This window comes from Larus michahellis, chromosome 1, assembly GCF_964199755.1.
Source record: "Larus michahellis chromosome 1, bLarMic1.1, whole genome shotgun sequence".
NCBI classification, from domain to species: domain Eukaryota; kingdom Metazoa; phylum Chordata; class Aves; order Charadriiformes; family Laridae; genus Larus; species Larus michahellis.
In genome coordinates, this window is record NC_133896.1 from 212,849,828 (window position 1) to 212,867,717 (window position 17,890).

The 17,890-nt window shown below is 70.3% G+C and overlaps 3 protein-coding genes across 4 annotated transcripts; 2 read left to right on the forward strand and 1 right to left on the reverse strand.

Annotated features, from left to right (window-relative positions):
- The first annotated feature begins 1,182 nt into the window (after nt 1–1,182).
- TPP1 (tripeptidyl peptidase 1) lies at nt 1,183–8,490 on the forward strand. Its single transcript, XM_074571628.1, has 13 exons — nt 1,183–1,259; nt 1,698–1,787; nt 1,857–1,996; nt 2,078–2,228; nt 2,774–2,895; nt 3,616–3,815; nt 4,091–4,289; nt 5,516–5,704; nt 5,880–5,952; nt 6,270–6,390; nt 7,540–7,698; nt 7,774–7,911; nt 8,308–8,490. The coding sequence occupies exons 1-13, from the start codon at nt 1,249–1,251 to the stop codon at nt 8,446–8,448; spliced, it is 1,734 nt and encodes a 577-aa protein (XP_074427729.1). The 5' UTR covers nt 1,183–1,248; the 3' UTR covers nt 8,449–8,490.
- A 193-nt stretch (nt 8,491–8,683) lies between these two features.
- TAF10 (TATA-box binding protein associated factor 10) lies at nt 8,684–10,774 on the forward strand. Its single transcript, XM_074571644.1, has 5 exons — nt 8,684–8,915; nt 9,380–9,537; nt 9,631–9,695; nt 9,811–9,925; nt 10,602–10,774. Exons 1-5 carry the CDS (start codon nt 8,723–8,725, stop codon nt 10,689–10,691), a joined length of 621 nt encoding a protein of 206 aa, XP_074427745.1. The 5' UTR covers nt 8,684–8,722; the 3' UTR covers nt 10,692–10,774.
- A 462-nt stretch (nt 10,775–11,236) lies between these two features.
- ILK (integrin linked kinase) lies at nt 11,237–17,732 on the reverse strand. 2 transcript variants are annotated; one of them, XM_074571636.1, is made up of 13 exons: nt 17,617–17,732; nt 16,020–16,119; nt 14,695–14,860; nt 14,328–14,423; nt 14,087–14,183; nt 13,894–13,977; nt 13,580–13,665; nt 13,151–13,260; nt 12,841–12,968; nt 12,448–12,569; nt 12,272–12,371; nt 12,058–12,188; nt 11,237–11,892 (listed from the first exon to the last, which is right to left on the reverse strand). In XM_074571636.1, exons 2-13 carry the CDS (start codon nt 16,106–16,108, stop codon nt 11,743–11,745), a joined length of 1,359 nt encoding a protein of 452 aa, XP_074427737.1. In that variant the 5' UTR covers nt 16,109–16,119; nt 17,617–17,732; the 3' UTR covers nt 11,237–11,742. The 2 variants fall into 2 exon arrangements, with proteins under 2 accessions (XP_074427737.1, XP_074427730.1); XM_074571629.1 differs by lacking the exon at nt 17,617–17,732 and adding an exon at nt 16,715–16,942.
- Between the last annotated feature and the right edge of the window lie 158 nt (nt 17,733–17,890).

Consider the following 17,890-nt stretch of genomic DNA (forward strand, 5'->3'; position numbering starts at 1 on the left):
TATCGTCATCACACCGCTTTTGTCATCCTAATTAGGAGAGCTCCTAGTGTGGGAACGAACATCCGAGAGAACCAGCGCAGGAAGCCGCAAGCTGGAGCTCGGCGGCTCCACGAGCCAAGCGGCCGCCTGTGACAGCGCCAGCTGGACAGGAGCTGCACGAGTCGCTCAGCGGCGCGGTGCGGCCATGACTCCTGCCGTACGGCCACCCCCGCCGAGCCACCTCTGAGCCACCGAGCCCTGCGGCCACTGCCCCCCCCGCCCCAGCGAGGTTCCAGTGAGGAGCAGCCTCATGGAACTGGGGCCTCCAGCCCTACCCTCTGCGTGGGCCCCGCTGCTCCCGAGCACCCCTCCCTCGCCGGGGCCCGCTTCCCCCAGCGAACAGCCCACCCCTGCGGGGGGGGGTCTGGGCTGTACCCTGCCCCTCCCCAGCTGGACCCCAGCCTGGGCTCCTCAGCCCCGTCCCCACGGGACCCCTGCCCCCCCCCAAACCCGCACAGGACCACCGGCCCTACGCGGACCCCTGACCGGGACCTGCACGGGACCACCACCCTACAATGGAGCTCTGACCAGGGCCCGCACGGGACCACCGGCCACACACGGACCCCAGGCCCCCCCGCCCAGGACTCTCACGGGGCCACTGGCCCTACACGGACCCCTGACACCCGCCCAGGACCCGCGCGGGACCACAATCTCTACACAGACCCCTGACCAGGACCCACACGGGACCACCAGCCCTACACGGACCCCCGCCCCCCGCCCAGGACCCCCGGGTGGACCCTGGGCCCCGGCAGCCACCGCGGCCCCGGCTCCTGCCCGGGCCGTCCCTCCGGGCGGCCGCGATCACGGCTCCGCGGCGCTCTGGGCGGCGACCGGGAGAGGGACGGGGCAGCCCGATGGCGGAGGCGCAGGGAGCGGACCCGATCGCGCCGGTGCCGTGCCCGGGCGGCCCCCCCCGGGCCTGCGGCAAGCGGCCCTCTCCGCCGGGCCCGGCACAGCAGCCCGCCCCGGCACCGGCGGCCCCGCTGGCGAGTGGCCGGGAGGATGGGCCAGCAGCGGCCCCGGTCCTCCCGGCCACGGCAACGGCACTGGCAACGGTAACGGTAACGGCAGCGGTACCGGGAACCCCGGCACCGGGTGACTGGCGGGCGTAGGGCCCCGCCCCCACGTGACCGTGGCTTCGGCCTCCTCACGTGACCGGGAATCATGCGCCCGCTCACGTGATCGGGCGCTGCGGCGGGAGGCGGCGGGATGGCGCGGGGGTAACGGGGAGCGGGGGGACCCGGGGGGGGTCAGGCGGGGCTCCCCGGAGCGGGGGTAACGGAGGCTGGGAGGGATCGGGCGGGCTCCCGGGCCTGGGGCCGACAGGGACTGGAGGGGCTCAGGGGGACCAGGCGGGGCTCCCGGGCCTGGGGCCGACAGGGACCGGAGGCGGGCTCTCCGGGCCCGGAGGTGATGGGGGCTGGGGGGGATAAGCGGGGCTCACTGGCCCAGGGGTGACAGGGAGCGGGGGGGCCGAGGGGGGGTCAGCCGGGGCTCCCCGGGACCGGGGGTATCGGGGACTGAGGGGGGGGTCAGCCGGGGCTCCCCAGCCCAGGGGTGACGGGGCCTGGGGGGGTCGGGCAGGCACTGGCCGTCCCCGGGTTTCCCTGGTGGCCCCGGGGCCGTGCCGTGCGCTCCCCCCTGACATCCCGTGTCAGGTGCCGGGGGGTCCCCGCCGTGCTGGTGCTGTGTGCGGCCGCCTGGAGCTGCGCCGCGGGCCTGGCCCTGGAGCGGGACCAGCCGTTCCGGTAGGTGCCGGGGCCGGCGGGATGGGACGGGGCGCCGGTGCCCGCCCGCCCCTCACAGCCTGCCTGCAGCGTGCCCCCCGGCTGGGCCCACGCCGGCCGTGTGAGCCCCGGACACCAAGTGCAGCTGACCTTCGCCCTCCGGCAGCAAGGCACAGGGCGCCTGGCCCAGCTCGTCGATGCCGTCTCGGACCCCCGCTCGCCGCGATACGGTAACGACTGTGCGCCTGAGCCCTGCCAGGCCCCATGGTGCCCGGCAGATGGGGTGCTCTGACCCTCTCTGTGCCTCGCAGGCAGGTACCTGTCCCTGGAGCAGGTGCAGGACCTCATCCAGCCCTCCCCAGCCACGCTCATGGTGGTGCTGAAGTGGCTGCAGGGCCACGGTGTTGAGAGCTGCAGGACCGTTGCCACCCTCGATTTCCTGGAGTGCCAGATGCCGGCGAGGTGAGCCCTGGGTGCGGCTGGGCCCCGCTGCCGTGGCCGTGCCTGTCCCGCCGACAGGAGAAGCCAGACCCTGCCCCTGCACCGGCCTGTCCCCGGGCTCTGCCTGGGCTGTGAGGGCTCCGCAGCCAAGAGCTGCCTGTGTGCCCGCTCCCGGTGCTGGGGGGAGTCACCGCCGGTGGTCCGGAGTACTGGGAATAAGGCATGCCTATCCATGAGGTGCTTGGCCCGGCCCCGCACCTCCTCTCGCCTTCTGTGGGACCGCAGAGTCCCCCTCTGGAGGAGCGGGGGTGGAGTCGCGGGGAACCCTGCAGCATCAGAGCTCCGGTTCAGTTCAGTGATGGGAATTGGTCGAGTATGGAAGGGGCTCTTTGCTTTCCAAGGTCAGCTGTGCTGGTGGGAAGCGGAGCTCATCCTCGGCTCGTCCCAGCGGCAAGCGGGGTGGGAAGGGTGCGTGAGGCAGGGCAGAGCACGGCCATGCTGGACGTATGGCTGACAGCTGTCCCGGCGGCGCGGATCCTCGCGCGGCGTCTGTCCCTGTGTTGCAGCACGGCCGAGAGCCTCCTGCCAGGGGCCGAGTTCCACCGGTACGTGAAGGGCCAGCGCAGCGTTCTGCGCTCCCCGTTCCCCTACGCTGTCCCCAAGGAGCTGGCGGAGCACGTCGACTTCGGTACGTCCGACATGGGGGGAGCTGACGCTGCCCAGAGCCCTCACGGCCTGGGGTGCGGGTGGGACGTTAGGCACTGGGCAGCCAGGACTGGCCACCTCGGTGCTCTGGAGGACGGTGTGGCAGGTCCTCCTGCCATGGTCCCGGCTGCCCCCACCCCCCCACCCCCCGAGGCTGTGGCTGCCCCATCCCTGGACACATTCCAGGCCAGGTTGGACGGGGCCCTGAGCAACCTGATCTCATTGAAGATGTCCCTGCTCGTTCCAGGGGGGTTGGACTAGATGACCTTTGAAGGTCCCTTCCCACCCAAACCATTCTGCCGTGTGGACAGGCAGGATCCAAAGTGGTTCTCACTGGTGCTCTGCGTCCTGGGCGCTCCCTGCGGAGAGCGCGGGGGCAGCCGCCCGTCAGTCCCTTTCGGGTGGGCTCCCGCGGCCGCTCCCCCGGGAGAGCAGAGGGCTGCCAGGCTGCGGCAGTGTCCTGGCAGTGGGGACACTGAGCTGTACGGCCTGGGAATGTCGGCGAGGAGCGGCGAGGAAGCTGAGGGAGCACTTCCCACCTCCTGTGCCGCGCCGGGGGGGCGGGCGGTGCTGGGGACGGGCTCCCCCATGCTGCGGACATGAAGCCTGAGTCGGGATGGTGACAGGGAGCCAAGGGGCCATAGTACTGTCCTCCCGGAGCTCTGGGCCCCAACAGCTCCTTCTTTTCCTTCTTGTGCACCAGTGGGTGGCCTGCACCGGTTCCCTGCGGAGAGGAAGGCGGTCAGCAGAGCCTGGGCCAAGAAGGAAGCGGAGAGAAGGCAGCGCTATGGAGGGAGAGCAGGTTTCCACCTGGGCGTGACACCGTCCATCATCCGTAAGAGATACAACATGACGGGAGGAGACATCGGGCTGCTGCCCAACAACAGCCAGGCCTGTGCCCAGGTAACTGACAGAGCCGATCCAGGTCAGAGGCCTGTAGGAATTCCACACGTTGGTGCTCCGCCAGCACTTTGCTGCTCTGGTGGTCCCAGAACCCCCAGGAAACTGTGGGGGTTCCTCGGTGGCCAGTGGGAACACCTGCTGGGCTAGCATTTCACAGACCCACGCTGGGCCAACTTTCTAAGTCGGGAGAAAAAACTTACCTTGTTGTTTTTGTTTTTGTGGTTTTTTTTTCAAGAGAAAATGAGAACAAACTTGTCCACTCCTTGTCCCCCCAGTTCTTGGAACAGTATTTCCACCAGGCTGACCTGGCTGAGTTCATGCAGCTCTTTGGCAGCAGCTTTGGCCACCGCTCTCAAGTTGACCACGTGGTCGGGCACCAGGGCACGGGCAAGGCTGGGCTGGAGGCCAGTCTGGACGTGGAATACATCATGAGCACGGGTGCCAACATCTCCACGTGGGTCTTCAGCAACGCAGGTACTGATCCCCCTCCAGAGCTGTCCTGTGACTGCTCCCGTGACCTGCTGCTGCTTAGGGAAACGCTTCCTCCCTCCAAAAAATGGCTGTACTGGGTCCGTCCGACGTCCGTCAGAGGGGAACGCCTGGCGGGGCGTACAGGGACGGCACGCCGGCTCTGCTACATCCCAGAATGCTTTCCCAGCTATTAGGGGCATGTACCTTGTGGGATTCCGAAGTTGGAGCTGATGCTGGTTTCTCATAGCTCGTAGGGAAGTTGTTCTCCATGGATTTGTGTAGATGCTTTTGAGCCCCCGTGAAATTCCAGCATCCCGAGCATCCCGTAGCAGGGATTTCCGCGCCTCGACGGCACAGTGTGAAGCTGTCGCCCCACTGGCCGCCTTTCCACAGAGGGAGAGCGCAGCAACTCTTGTCTTTTTAAGTTTTTTTTTCCTGCTTCTTTGGGGTTGAAGCTGATCTCTCAGCCGCGAATCCACCAGTCGAGTGAGTGAAGGAGGGCAGGGCGGTTTTAAGAAAACAAGGTGGCACAACAGCCCGCGCAAACGTGGCTGCGGTGCTGCGGGACGGAGTGTCACACGTCCCGGGTGAGAAACTGGCAGAGCAGGAGACGCAGCGCCCTTAGGACGGCCGGCTCTGCCCTGCTGGTGGTGAAGGCGGGCACGGCTCCGCGTTAACCTCCGCCTCTTCCCTGCGGTTACGATGGGGAAAGGGTGCGGAGACGGGCGGTTACGTGAGCCACCGAGAGTGAAAAGGGGGTGGCTGGGGCTGCGCTCTCCCCGCCTCGTGGAGGGCGATGAGGGGCAGGAAGGGACCTCGGCAGATGGAGGTGGAACGTCCGTCAAACTGCTCCAGGACCCACTGTTAGGGGCAGAGGGGCCAAGGCTGGGCTGGGTCTCGGAGTGCCAAGGATGCCAAGGGTGGCTACAGCCCTGCGACGGGCTCGGAGAAGGTGTTGGATGAGTGTAGCCCCCCCCTGCTCTGGGGTTCGGGGTGACCCTTTCGCCAGACGCGCTGTCGGAGCCGGAGCTTGGTGCCATCCGCCATGAGGATCCCCCAAATCAGCCATGCTGTGGATCTGCTCTCCGTAGGCAGGGCAGGAGCAGGAGGACCTTCAGCTCCTGCTGCTCGTGGTGCTGTCGAGGCATGGTCGTGTCCCCCCCGCGATGCTGCCCCCGCTTTCCCTCAAGCCCGGAGGAGCTGAACCCGCCACCGCTGTGTCCCTGCAGGGAGGCACGAGAGCCAGGAGCCCTTCCTGGCCTGGCTGCTGCTGCTCAGCAACATGTCATCGCTGCCGTGGGTGCACTCGGTGAGCTACGGGGACGACGAGGACAGCCTGTCGCGAGCCTACATGGAGCGCGTGAACGTGGAGTTCATGAAGGCGGCTGCCCGGGGCTTGACCATCCTCTTTGCCTCAGGTACCTGCGGGGGTCCCAGCAGGGTGGGGAACCCCCGCGCTCACCACCCGACGGGGCCGCTCTGCCTCCGCCACCCGGCCTTGGGGGTGGAGAGAGCCCTTCCCCCGGGTCTCCCGGCAGCGTTTGGTGGTTGTGGGGCGGCGCGGATGCGGGATTGCCCCGTCTCTCTTGGCAGGTGACGACGGCGCTGGGTGCAGAAGGGTGCCCGGTGGGAACCACACTTTCCGGCCCAGCTTTCCGGCATCCAGGTGGGTGTGGGGAGGAGAACCGGGGTCCTTGGGTCGGCCTGGGGGTCCTTGGGTCGGCCTGAGGGTCCGGGCAGCGCTGGCTGCTGCGCCTCGCTCCAGCCCAGGGCTGCTGACGGCGCTTCGAGCCCCAGCCGGGGGCCACCGCTGCCCCCAGCGGGTTTGGAGCCCCTTTGGGGGACTCCAAGGGTCACTCCTCCATTGAGGCTGGGGATGCCCCCAGACCGCGGAGCTGGGGGTGCAGCTCCTCAGCGGGGGGAGGGCGCTGCGTGGGGTGCCGCTGCGGACCCGGGCAGCCGTGTGCACTCCTGTCCCCCCAGTCCCTACGTCACCACCGTGGGCGGAACGTCCTTCAAGAACCCCTTCCTGGTGACCGCAGAGGTGACGGACTACATTAGCGGGGGGGGCTTCAGCAACATCTTCCCCATGCCCGGTTACCAGGTGAGGAGGGGTCGGCGCTGTCGGATCCCGGGGCTGCGTGGGCTTTCGTGGGGGTGACAAGGGGCTGTGGGGGGCTCAGGCAGCCCCGGGGGCTGCAGGCCAGGGCCAGAGGTGAACAGGGACAAGGTCCCGCAGCAACACGTCCTGCTCCTTACGGGCCTGTGAGAAGCTCAGGGGGGGGCAACCAGGCCACATGCAGAGTCCTGCACCCGGGTGGGGGCAACCCCCAGTGCCAGCCCAAGCTGGGGATGGAGGGATGGAGAGCAGCTCTGTCAAGAAGGACTTGGGGGTGCTGGGGGGGGGAAAAAGCTGGCCATGAGCCAGCACCGTGCACGGGCAGCCCAGAAACCCCCCGCAGCCTGGGCTGCATCCCCAGCAGCGTGGGCAGCAGGGCGAGGGGGGGGATTCTGCCCCTCTGCTCCGCTCGGGGGAGACCCCCCTGCAGTGCTGCCTCCAGCTCTGGGGCCTCAGCACAGGAGAGACACGGAGCTGCTGGAGCGGGGCCAGAGGAGGCCCCGGAGATGCTGGGAGGGCTGGAGCCCCTCTGCTGGGAGGACGGGCTGAGAGAGTTGGGGGGGTTCAGCCTGGAGAAGAGAAGGCTCCGGGAAGACCTCAGAGCCCCTTCCAGTCCCTCAAGGGGCTCCAGGAAAGCTGGGGAGGGACTCTGGATGAGGGAGGGGAGCCATGGGACGAGGGGGAAGGGTTTTCCGCTGCAAGAGGGGAGACTGAGCTGAGATCTGAGGCAGAAATTCTTGGCTGTGAGGGCGGTGAGCCCCTGGCCCAGGTTGCCCAGAGAAGCTGTGGCTGCCCCATCCCTGGAGGGGTTCAAGGCCAGGTTGGCCGGGGCTTGGAGCGACCTGGGCTGGTGGGAGGTGTCCCTGCCCAGGGCAGGGGGTGGCACTGGGTGGCCTTTAGGGTCCCTTCCCACCCAACCATTCTGTGATTCTGTGAAATGCGCCCACTGAAGAGCAGCTCTGTCCTGCTGTGCTCTCGAGCAGGCCAGGAGGGTCGTTGTTGGAGGGTGTTTTGCCGCCAGGGAGGTGTCAGTGACTGTCCTGCCCCAGGAGCATCGTCCCAGGGTGTGGATGGGCTTTAGGGTCCCTTCCCACCCAAACCCTTCTCTGATCCCATGGTCTCGTCTCTCCCCAGGCTGCTGCAGTGCGGCGTTTCTTCCGCTCGGCCTCGAAGCTGCCTCCCAGTTCCTACTACAACAGCACCGGCCGTGCCTACCCTGATCTGTCCGCCCTCTCCGACAACTACTGGGTGGTGACAAACCGCATCCCGCTACCCTGGGTGTCGGGGACGTCGGTGAGGAGGACAGCCCTGTGCCGGCCCCGCGGTGGCCGAGTGGCCGGGTGCTGAGGCGTTTGTTGTCTCCCGCAGGCGTCCACCCCCGTGGTGGGGGGCATGGTGGCCCTCATCAATGACCGGCGGCTGCAGCGGGGGCTGCCCCCCCTGGGCTTCCTCAACCCTGCGCTCTACCAGCTGCAGGAGCAGGGGCACGACGCGGCCATCTACGACGTGAGTGGGGCTGGGGGTGCCGCGGGGCTGGGGGTGCCCCGAGCGGCTGGGTGGGCGCAGATGGGTGGGTGCGGGCAGGGAAGCCCCGTCTCCTGCTGGGGCGGGACCCGGTGCCAGCGTCCTGCTGGGGGGCGAGGGGGGTGTCGGGAGGGGGGTCCGTGTGGCCTTCCTGCCAGAGGGGTGTCTGGGGGCCCCTGTGGCCCTTCCCGGGGCTGCGTGGGACGGGTCCCCTTGCTGCAGGGGGGGTCGGGGGGGCTGGGGAAGGGGCGGCCCTTGCCGCGGGGGGTGCCTGGGGGTTCTCCCGCGGGTTGGGCTCCCGTGGGGGGGGGGGGGGTTCCTGTCCCACCGAGGGCTGCGGGGGAGCCCCCCCCGCCATGCCGCGTCCTGTCCCCGCAGGTGACGCAGGGCTGCCACCTCTCCTGCCTGGACGGTACCGTGCAGGGACAGGGCTTCTGCGCCGGCCCCGCCTGGGACCCGGTTACCGGCTGGGGGACGCCCAACTTCCCGGGGCTGCTGCGGGCACTGCTGCCGCCATGACACCGGGGCGGGGGCGGAGCCAATAAACGGCGTGGTCCCGCCCCTCCCGTCTCCGTCTGCGCCGCTGGAGGGGGCGGGGCTGCGCGGGGCCAATGGGGCGGGGCGGGGCGGGGCCAGTGGGACGGGGAGGTTCGGCACCCATTGGACGGGGCGGGGAGGTGCGGGGCCAATGGGGTGGCGCGGGGGGCGGGGCGGGGCTGCGCGGGGCCAATGGGAGGGTCCGCCGCGCGCACGCGCGGGGCAGGCGGCGGCCGGTGTCGCGCGGCGGCGGGCGATGAGCGGCAGCGGCGAGGCCGAGCCCCCCCCGGCGGCCCCCGCCGCCCCCGCGCCGCCCCCCCCCGCCCCCGCCGGCGACAACAAGCCCAGCCCGGCCGCCGGCGGCAGCGGCGTCCCTGGGGCGCCCCCGGGAGCGGCGGGCGGCGCGGCGCGGGGAACCGAGGGCGGCGCGGCCGGCGGGAGGGGGCCCGGTGAGCGCGGGTGGGCCGGACACACGCACCAGGGGGTTCCCGCGGGGTGCGCGGCCCGAGCGCGGGCACCGAGCCCGTCCGGCCGGGGGTGCGGGGCGCCGTGGCGGTGGGATCCCGGGGGGTCCCGGCAGGGGCGGGTCGGGGACAGCGAGGTCCGGGGCGGGGCCGTGGGGATCAGGGTCCCGGCTTGGGGGGCCTGGGACGGCGGCCCACTGATCCCGGAGGAGCAGGCCGTGGGGACCAGGCTCCCGGGGAGGGGGACGGGACCACCGGGACGGCGGGCTACTGATCTCGGGTGGGGTGCCGTGGGGACCGGGGTCCTGGGCTGGGGGGACCGTGAGGACCAGGGTCCCGGGGTGGGGGGGTCTGGGACGGCAGCTCGCTGATCCCGGGGGAACCTGTGGAGACCGAGGTCCCGGCGGGGGGGCCGGGGTATTGCCCCGCTGATCGCCCCGTGCCCGCAGCGCCCGTCTCGGCAGCGGTGGCCGCAGCCCCCCCCGAAGGGGCCATGTCCAACGGGGTCTACGTGCCACCCAGCGCGGCCAACGGGGACGTGAAGCCGGTGGTCTCCACCACGCCGCTGGTGGACTTCCTGATGCAGCTGGAAGATTACACCCCCACGGTGAGGCGGGGTGGGGGGGCGGGGGCCGCGCTCCGGGTGTGGGGACGTGGGCACATGGGGACACCCAGCTCCCCCAACTTCTCTCTGGTGCAGATCCCGGATGCCGTCACGGGGTATTACCTCAACCGGGCGGGATTCGAGGCCTCTGATCCGCGCATGTGAGTGGCAGCGGGGAGTTGGGGGGTGGGGGGGGGCACAGCGAGGCCCCAGGGACAGGAGTCCCTCGGTGTCTGAACACCCCCCACACACACCCCCCCCTTTCCTTGCTGGCAGCATTCGCTTGATCTCGCTGGCCGCGCAGAAGTTCATCTCGGACATCGCCAACGACGCGTTGCAGCACTGCAAGATGAAGGGAACGGCCTCGGGCAGCTCCCGCAACAAGAGCAAGGTGAGGGAAGGACGGGAGCGGCCGCCGGGACGAGGGGACCGGCCTCTCCGGGGCTGCACCCAGGCAAACTGGCCACCACTGGCCGCGGGGCCGTGGGTTGTAGAAGCTCTTAGACCTGTTGTGCTCCTGAAGGGCCAACGCGCGTGCTGAGCTCGGGTTCTGCTGATGGGAAAATGAGGTGGAATATGCCTGCCTTGGGCAGCGGAATTCCTGGAACGGGCTTTGGTCGCTTCACAGGGACGTGCGAGTGGCTGCACCTCCGAGGGCCGGGTAGCCCCACGTCCTCCCTCCGGCAGCAGCCAGAGCTCAGGGGTTTAGAGAAGAACCAAACGGGGAGCCAGCGCGCGGCAGCGGTTTCTGGGAATTCTCCCAGTCGCCGTCTGCTTGCGGTTCGGGGCCTCACGAGGGCGATGTAATTTATCTTGATGGCGTTGAGTAATGCTTGGCGCGTTTCTGCCCCGTGGAGCGGCCGAGGGCACAGAGCGAGCGAAGCGCCCGGCGCTTGGGAGCCGGGCGATGCCCCAAACGCCGTCTTGCAGCCACTTCGGGGAATTGCGCGTGCACCGGGCACCGCATCTCGTAGGCGGAAAGTCTTAAAGCCGCAAGGTTTTGCGGAACGCCCGGGCGCTCGGATTGTCCCCCGCCCCGTGACTGACGCTACTCCTTGTCCCCTCAGGATAAGAAGTACACGCTGACCATGGAGGACCTGACACCAGCACTTGCAGAATACGGCATCAACGTGAAAAAGCCACATTACTTCACATAAAGACTGAGGGATTGTTAGCGGGAACTTTTTTTAGGGTCGCTTCTGTGCCATTAAACAGCTGAGTAGGTTTTTTTGGTGGAAAAGCATCTTATCTCCTGTGCTGACGCCCCGCCGGCGAGCGGAACGGCCCTGCTGGGGCCTCTCTCTTCGCTGCGCCCGCAGAAAACCTGTTAGTGCCGGCCTTTGACAGGCCAGTGCGGAGAGGGGGCGGTTGTGGGGCCGTAGTTGCACTTTGTGCCGTTCCCCGGAGGGCTCAGCCCTGCCTCAGGAAGCTGATGGAAAGGGGGGCAGTGGGAAAAGGACCGCTCCACCCTTCTCATCTTCCGCCCAAGCATTCCTGCCATCCTCAGAGCGATGCCGGGGGGCCCTGCGGACACCCGGGGCCTTCTCTCTGGAGGGGGGCTGCTGTCAGAACCGCCCCCCCTCCCCCTGCTCCGGTCACGGGAGGAGGGTTGGTGCAGGCGCAGACCCGGAGCCGAGGGCTCGACGGAGGGTCGGGCGGCCCCCGCCTTTGTGTGCACGCACGCACCCCTGCACCAGCAGCCGGTTTTCATTACAAACGTTTATTTCAGCTGCTGGCGGCTTTTCCACGTGGGCCGGATGGAAACGATAAAGAGAGTGAAGCGCGAAGCTGGGGTGGTGCCGGGCGTCACCCCGCCGTCCGCGGTAGGGGCGAGCACCGGGACGGGGCGCTGCCTGACGTGAGACCGCGAGGTGGGTGAGCTGCTCGGGCCTGGGGACCGGGAAAGGCCGGGGGGGTGGCTCCACAGCTCCGTCCCGGCGGCGCAGGGTCACGGCCAGGCCCCTGCTCAGTCTCTGCCCGAAGCTGCCGGGGAGGGAGGAGGCGCTGCCGTCGATGTGGTGCTGCAGCGTCTGGGGGCTGCAGAGCAGCTCCCGGGAAGGCAGCGCCGTCTGTACCGTGTGTCCGTGGCTGGCTCGGGGGGGAAGGGACAGTCCCTGCTCTCCCTCGGCTCCGGGGTGCAAGAAGGCACTTGGGGGTGGCGGGGAGGGAAGCGTGGCAGCGTCGGCTGGCAGGGAGGCGCCTCCCGCTCTACTTCTCCTGCATCTTCTCCAGGATGGGTACGATCATGTCAAACTTGGGGCGCTTGGCTGGGTCCTCGTTCATGCAGATCTTCATCAGCTTGCAGATGTGTGGGGAGATGCCGGGTGGGATGGTTGGGCGCAACCCCTCCAGGGCCACCTGGGAGAACGGGGCAGGATCAGAGACCTGGACCCGGCCCCCGGCGGGACGGGGAGCGCCGGTGGGCTCCCGCGGTGGGACTCGGCCCCTCTCCGGCTGCTCAGGCCCCGCTGTGCCCTGGCGGGGCCGGGCCAGGCCGGCACGTTGTGCCCAGCCCCTCCTCACCTTCATGCCTATCTCCATGTTGGACAAGTCTGCGAACGGCACCTCGCGGGTCACCAGCTCCCACAGCAGCACGGCGAAGCTCCACATGTCGGCCGAGCGCCTGTTAATCTCCTCTGGCTTCTTCTGCAAGGCTGTAGGGAACCCAGGGTGGGGGGCTGAGCGGGGGAGAGGAAGGGGCCGAGTAGCAGGAGGGACCCGGCTACCGGCCGCTCACCTTCTGGCGCCACCCAAGCCGGCGCGTACATCCTCCCCGGGCACTGGAAGGAGAACTTCACGTCAGCCATGCTGATCCGCGCCGTCATGTCGTCGTCGATCTGGGGGAGAGGAGAGGGGTGGGTCAGCGGGGAGCCCGCGGGAGGGAGGGCCGGCCCCCGCCACGCCGGGACTCACCATGACGCTGCGGCTGTTGAGGTGGTGGCGCGGGATGAGGGGCTCCAGCGTGTGCAGGAAGGCCATGCCCCGCGCGATGTCGAAGGCGAATTTCACGGCCTGCATCTGGTCCACCACAAAGTCTGCAGGGAGGGAGGGGGGGGGTCAGCTGGGGGGTGGCGGTGGCGCCGTGTCACCGGCCGCGCGTGGGGGAAGGAAGGGGGTGGTATCGGCACACGGGGTGCGGGGAAGGCGTGCGGACCACAGACCGAGCTCACCCCGCGCCCGCCCTGGTGTCGCAGCAGGGGGGCCCCCGCCACCCCCCGAACACATGGAGAAGCAGCTCCCGGAGGAGGGGGAGACGTGCCTCTGCCCCCCAGCTCTGTGTGTGTGTCCCCCGCCATCGGCACTCACTTGTCCCCTCGTGCAACACGTTGTAGAGGGAGCCGTAGGGCATCCAGTGGCTGATGACGATGGGGTGCGGCGCCGGGGGGGACTGGCAGGCGCCCAGCACCGGCAGCACGTTGGGGTGAGAGAAGATCCTGCAAGAGAAGCCACAGCCCCCAGATCAGCGGGTGCTGCCCGCACCCCCCTCCCCCGTCACCTCCTGCCCTCCGTCCCCCGCCGGGGCGTCCCCGACACCGCTCCCACCGGAGCCCGCAGCCCGGTCGGGCTCCTGCCCCTCCAGGGATGACGCTGCCCCGGGGCACACCCCGGCGCTCACCGCAGCTTTGGGTACTCCTCGTTGAAGTCTCGGCTCTTCCGAGTTGTCCAGTCCCGGATTTTCAGCATTTTGATGACAATGTCGTTGCCTTGCCAGCGCCCCTTCCACAGCTGCGGGAGCCAGGTGGGGGAGAGGGGCTGTGAGGGGGGCGCACGGACCCCCAGCCCCTCGCATAGGGCTGCGGGGACCACGGAGCCCACGGGACCGGCAGGTCCATGGCGACTACGACAAAGCGTGAGAGCGGACCCCGGCCCTTCAGTCCCGGCAGGTGCCTTCTCTCCGCGTGGGCTGGTCCCACACTGGGATGTGGAAGCCCACCACTGCGCCCCAGTTCTGCGCTCGGCGGCCGGCCAGGGGCCGGGGGGAGCGGCGGTCCGCATGGGCGCAGCCGCCCTGTCCTGGGGCGGGGGGGTCAATGGGCCTACGTACCTCTCCTGACTGGTTCTCGTTGAGTTTTTGGCTCAAGCTCAGCTGTTTGAAGTCTATTCCAGCGAGTTTGTTGAGAGTCCCGTTTCCTGGAAGAGAAGGAGACGCAGCCCGTGGCTGCACGGACCTTCCTCCCGCCGCCCACCTGCGAGCACAGCGGGAGGTGGCACCGGTGGGTGCCCGCGAGGAACCCCCTTCGGCGAGGGGGTTTCGCTCTTTGGACCCACTGCCCCCTCCCCCGGCAGCCCGCCCCACCGCGCAGGAGAGCCGGTACCCCCCTGCACCGGTGTCCCCATCAAGGAGGGCTCCGTCCTTACTGGGACGCGTGCGGGTCGTGCCCTTCCAGAAGGTGTCCTTGTAGGGGATCTTGGTGAGGCTCTGGCCCAGCTTCTCGGCACGCTCTGCGGAGGGACAAGGGGGTTGGCAGCACACGCGGGGACCCTGCCGAGGCCGAGCGGGGCTGCAGCGGGAGCCGGAGCCGGGCTGTGGGTCCGGGTGGGACCCTCCTACCTTTCAAGACCTCTCGCAGCGGCGTCTTGGCTTTGTCGATGGGCGTCTCGCCGTATTTGTTGGCAATGCTGACCAAGGCCCCGTTGCCCACCAGGTCCTGAAGGAGGGGAAAGGGAGCATCTGCGGTTCGGCGGCCCCTTCTCAGCCTCTCCCTGCACACCCAGCCTCCTGCCTCGTCCCTCCCCGTGTCCCCTCAGCCCCCTCCCTGGGTTCCTGCCCGCTTCCAAGTGCTTCCGCTCACCTCGGCCACCTGGTCGTGGCCCCAGAAGCAGGCGTAGTGCAGAGGCGTGTTCCCGTGCTCGTTCACGGCGTTGATGTCTGCTTTGAACTGCATCAGCTGGGGGCAGGAGGACGGTCCCCGTTAACCCAGAGCGGGTCCCCCCCACCCCCAGCACCGAGGGCTGCTGTTGGGAGGGGGCTCAGCACGGACGCTGGGCACTCCTGGGGATGCTGGAGGTGCCCAGGATGCAGTAATGTCACGGCAAGGAAGCCACAAGCGACGGTGGGGAGCGAGTCCCGGGCAGACAGGGCCGGGGGGCTGCACGGGGTCCCGCTCCGTTTGCCGTGGGGCTGGGCTGGGCACGGAGGGGCGGCGGGGGGGCAGGTACCTTCTGCACGATGTCGCGGTGGCCGTGGCTGGCAGCCAGGTGCAGGGGGGTGTCGTCCCCGCGGTTCATCACGTTGATGCGTGCCCCCCGCATGATGAGCATGTCCACCACGTTGGAGCGGCCCTCGCGGCAGGCCCAGTGCAGGGGGCTGAAGCCGTGGTCATCCCTGCGGAGGCGGCAAGGACGGCTCTGCTAAGCGGCGGCTGCCTGCCACCGCAGCCGGGCAGGGAGAGAAGGGCCGAGCGTAGCCGGGGCGCTACCAGAATGGCAGCAGGTCTGGCCCTGCGCGCCACGGAGGCGACGGGGACAGGCTGAGCATCTCCCCCGCTCGCTGCCATCCCCACGAGGGCCCCAGAGGCCCTGGCCAAATCCCATCTTCTCCAGGGCTGAATCACAGAGACCTGGCAAGAGCCAGATCCCGGCCCCCCCCGCCGTCCCCGTCCCGTCCCCCTCGGCGGTGCCTGGCCAAGTAAGGGAGGAGGCGACCAGCCAGGCCTTAAAAGGAGATTAGGGACCGGCAGGCGGGGGCCATTGCACCCCCGACACGGCAGACCCCCTCTGCCCCCTGGCTGGCCACCGGCCCTGCAGGCTGGGCTACCCTGGCTACACAGGCACCAAAATGTCCAGCGAGTGCCAGCTGGCCCCCAGTCCCTCCGGCACGAGCCATGGGCCCGGGACACCTCTGTGGCACTGGGACCCCCTGGGGGGACCGAAAGACGTGGCCCAAGGCCAAGGGAAGGCCCCGGGTCCTGCAGGGGTTCAGCAGAGGGGCTGCCATGGCTGACGGGGGACCGGCGGCGCGGGGAGGCGGCTCTGAGCCTCGCATCTGGCCCGGATGCCGCTCCGGCACCCGGGGGGGCTGCGGGAGCAGGGGATGTGCTGTGGGGAGGAGATGTGGGGCAGGCCACACGGGGTGGGGGGAGATGTGGGGCAGCGGACCCTGCGCAACTCCTGGCCCCAGGGCGGTGCCCAGCCCTCCCGTTAGAGCCCGGCCGTCTGTCCCGGGAGAGGGGACCGGGAAGCGGTCACCCCGCCACACCAGCCACCCTGGGGCCGGGGAGATGGTCCCCAGCACTCCCGGGCCGAGACGCCTGGGTGGGTCGGTGGCCGAGGAAGCGGCTGGAGGATGTGCAGCCCTCATGCCTCAGCGATGCGGTAACTTCCTCCGGCGGGGAGGAGCCGAATCCCACCGCTTCCCCGGGATGGACGCCCGGCAGAGAGGAAACCAGCCCCGGCCCCCGTCCAGCGCCCTCGGCCCGTGGGCACAGCCGAGCCCGGGACGGCACCTCGGGGGTCTCAGCGCGGCCGGGCCCCCTCCTGCTCACCCCTGGTTGAGGTCGTTCTCAGTGTTGTCCAGCCAGAGGCGCACGGCCACCGCGTTGCCCTCTCGGCACTGCGTGAAGATGTCGTCCATGGCGGGTGGTGCTGTGGGGAGGGACGGGTAAGGACACAGGGCTCCCTGCCCCCCTCTCCCACACGCAGCCCCGACGCCTGGACGCGGCCCCCCACAGCCTCCCCTCGGCTGCGGCCTCCCCCCGGGGGGAGCGAGGACAGGAGCCCGGCGGAAAACCGTGGTCAGAGCTGGACGCGCAGCAGAGGGGGAAGTTGGTGGCGGACTCCAGCGTCACGGGCGCCGGCAGCAGCCGCAGGAAGCAGATTTGGCACCCACCGCCTTTATCTGCGGGCCCAGCCAGAGCCGGGGCCCGCGTCTCCAGGGAGGGAGCAGCACTGCGGGGGGGACCCAGCACCACCCTGCTGGGATCCCCGGGCTCCACAGATCCCCCCATCCCCATCCCCAGCCGAACTCGGCACGGCATCACGCCCAGGAAACCGGGACCCCAGAGGTCCACAACCTCCCCCTCTCCCCCCGCTCTCATCAAGAGACCCCAGCCCAGGGCTAGTTCAAGAGCAGCCCGGTGCCATTTTTGACCCCTCGACAACAGCGGCCTCTCCGGGCCCCAGGCTGTGCCCCCCCCCCCTACAAGCAGCGCGGGGCCATGCCCGGCAGGTACGGGGGTACCTGGGGGTCTGCGGCACCATGCCGAGACGTGGGGCTGCCCTGGGCGCATCCCGCGGCGCCGGTGCGGGGACAGACGGAGCACGACGTCCCCAGTGTACGTCAGGGCTTAAACCTGGCACCGGCCCAGCTGCGGCGGGACCCCCGCCCAGGACGGGCCCAGCACGGTCCCTACACTGGGACTCGCTGCTGGCCCTCGGGACAGCCGGTCCCCCGGGACAGCCGGTCCCCCTGCGTCGCATGCTCCAGGCGAGGGTCCCAGGGGAGCGTCCTCAGGGCCCGACCCCCGCAGGGGGCTCACGGCCCCGGCACCTCCCGGCTGCGGGGAACGGAGCAGCCCCGGCCGCCCCGACCCAGGTCCTGCGGGTCCCGCCAGCCGCGGGGCTGACGGCGCTGCCCTGCGACGGGGGGACCCCAGCGACCCCCCCCGTCCCCGCCCCATGGCACTCGCCCCCCGCTGTCACCGCCGCCTCCGCTCCCCCGGCCGCGGCCCCTGCTCGGCCCGGGGCTGCCCCCTTCCCGTCACCGCTCCGGCTCCCCCCGTCGCCCCCTGGCCGGGAGCGGGGACCCTCGATGCCCCCGGCTCCCAGTGCCGCGTAGTGGGAAGACTCAGCCCGCTCCGAGCCCCCCCGGTTCCTCCCCGACCCCAGCTGCAGGGTCCCCCCCCAGCCCCCGGGGCTCATCCCGCCCGAGGCCCCACCGGCCCCGGCCCCTCGCCCGCCCCGGCGCACCCCGAGCGCGGCGGCCGCCGGCCCCGGCCCCATTCCGACCCCGCTGCGCCGAGCCCGGCCCTTCCCGGGCCCCGCGCCCGGCCCGGCCCGCCCCACAGCGGCCCGGCCCGCCCCGCCCCGCGCCACCCCGCAGCCCCGTCCCCGCAGGGCCCGGCCCGGCCCGGCCGCCCTTACCGGTTGCGGCGGCGGCGCAGGGCGGCGGCTCGGCGGGCGCGGGGCAGCGCGCTGGCCCCGCCCCGGCCGGGGAAGCACAGCGCCCCCTGCCGGCTGCCGCCGCGCCGGCGACGATGCGGCGCTAACGGGCACCGGGCACGGGGCAGCGGGCAGCGTGGGCGGATCCGGGCGCGGCGAGGGCGGGGGGCACCGGGGGCAGGGCCGGGGGGGGCGGCGGGCGGGGGGCACCGGGCGCGGGGCGGGGCGAACCGGGCGGGGGTGGGGCGTCCGCGGC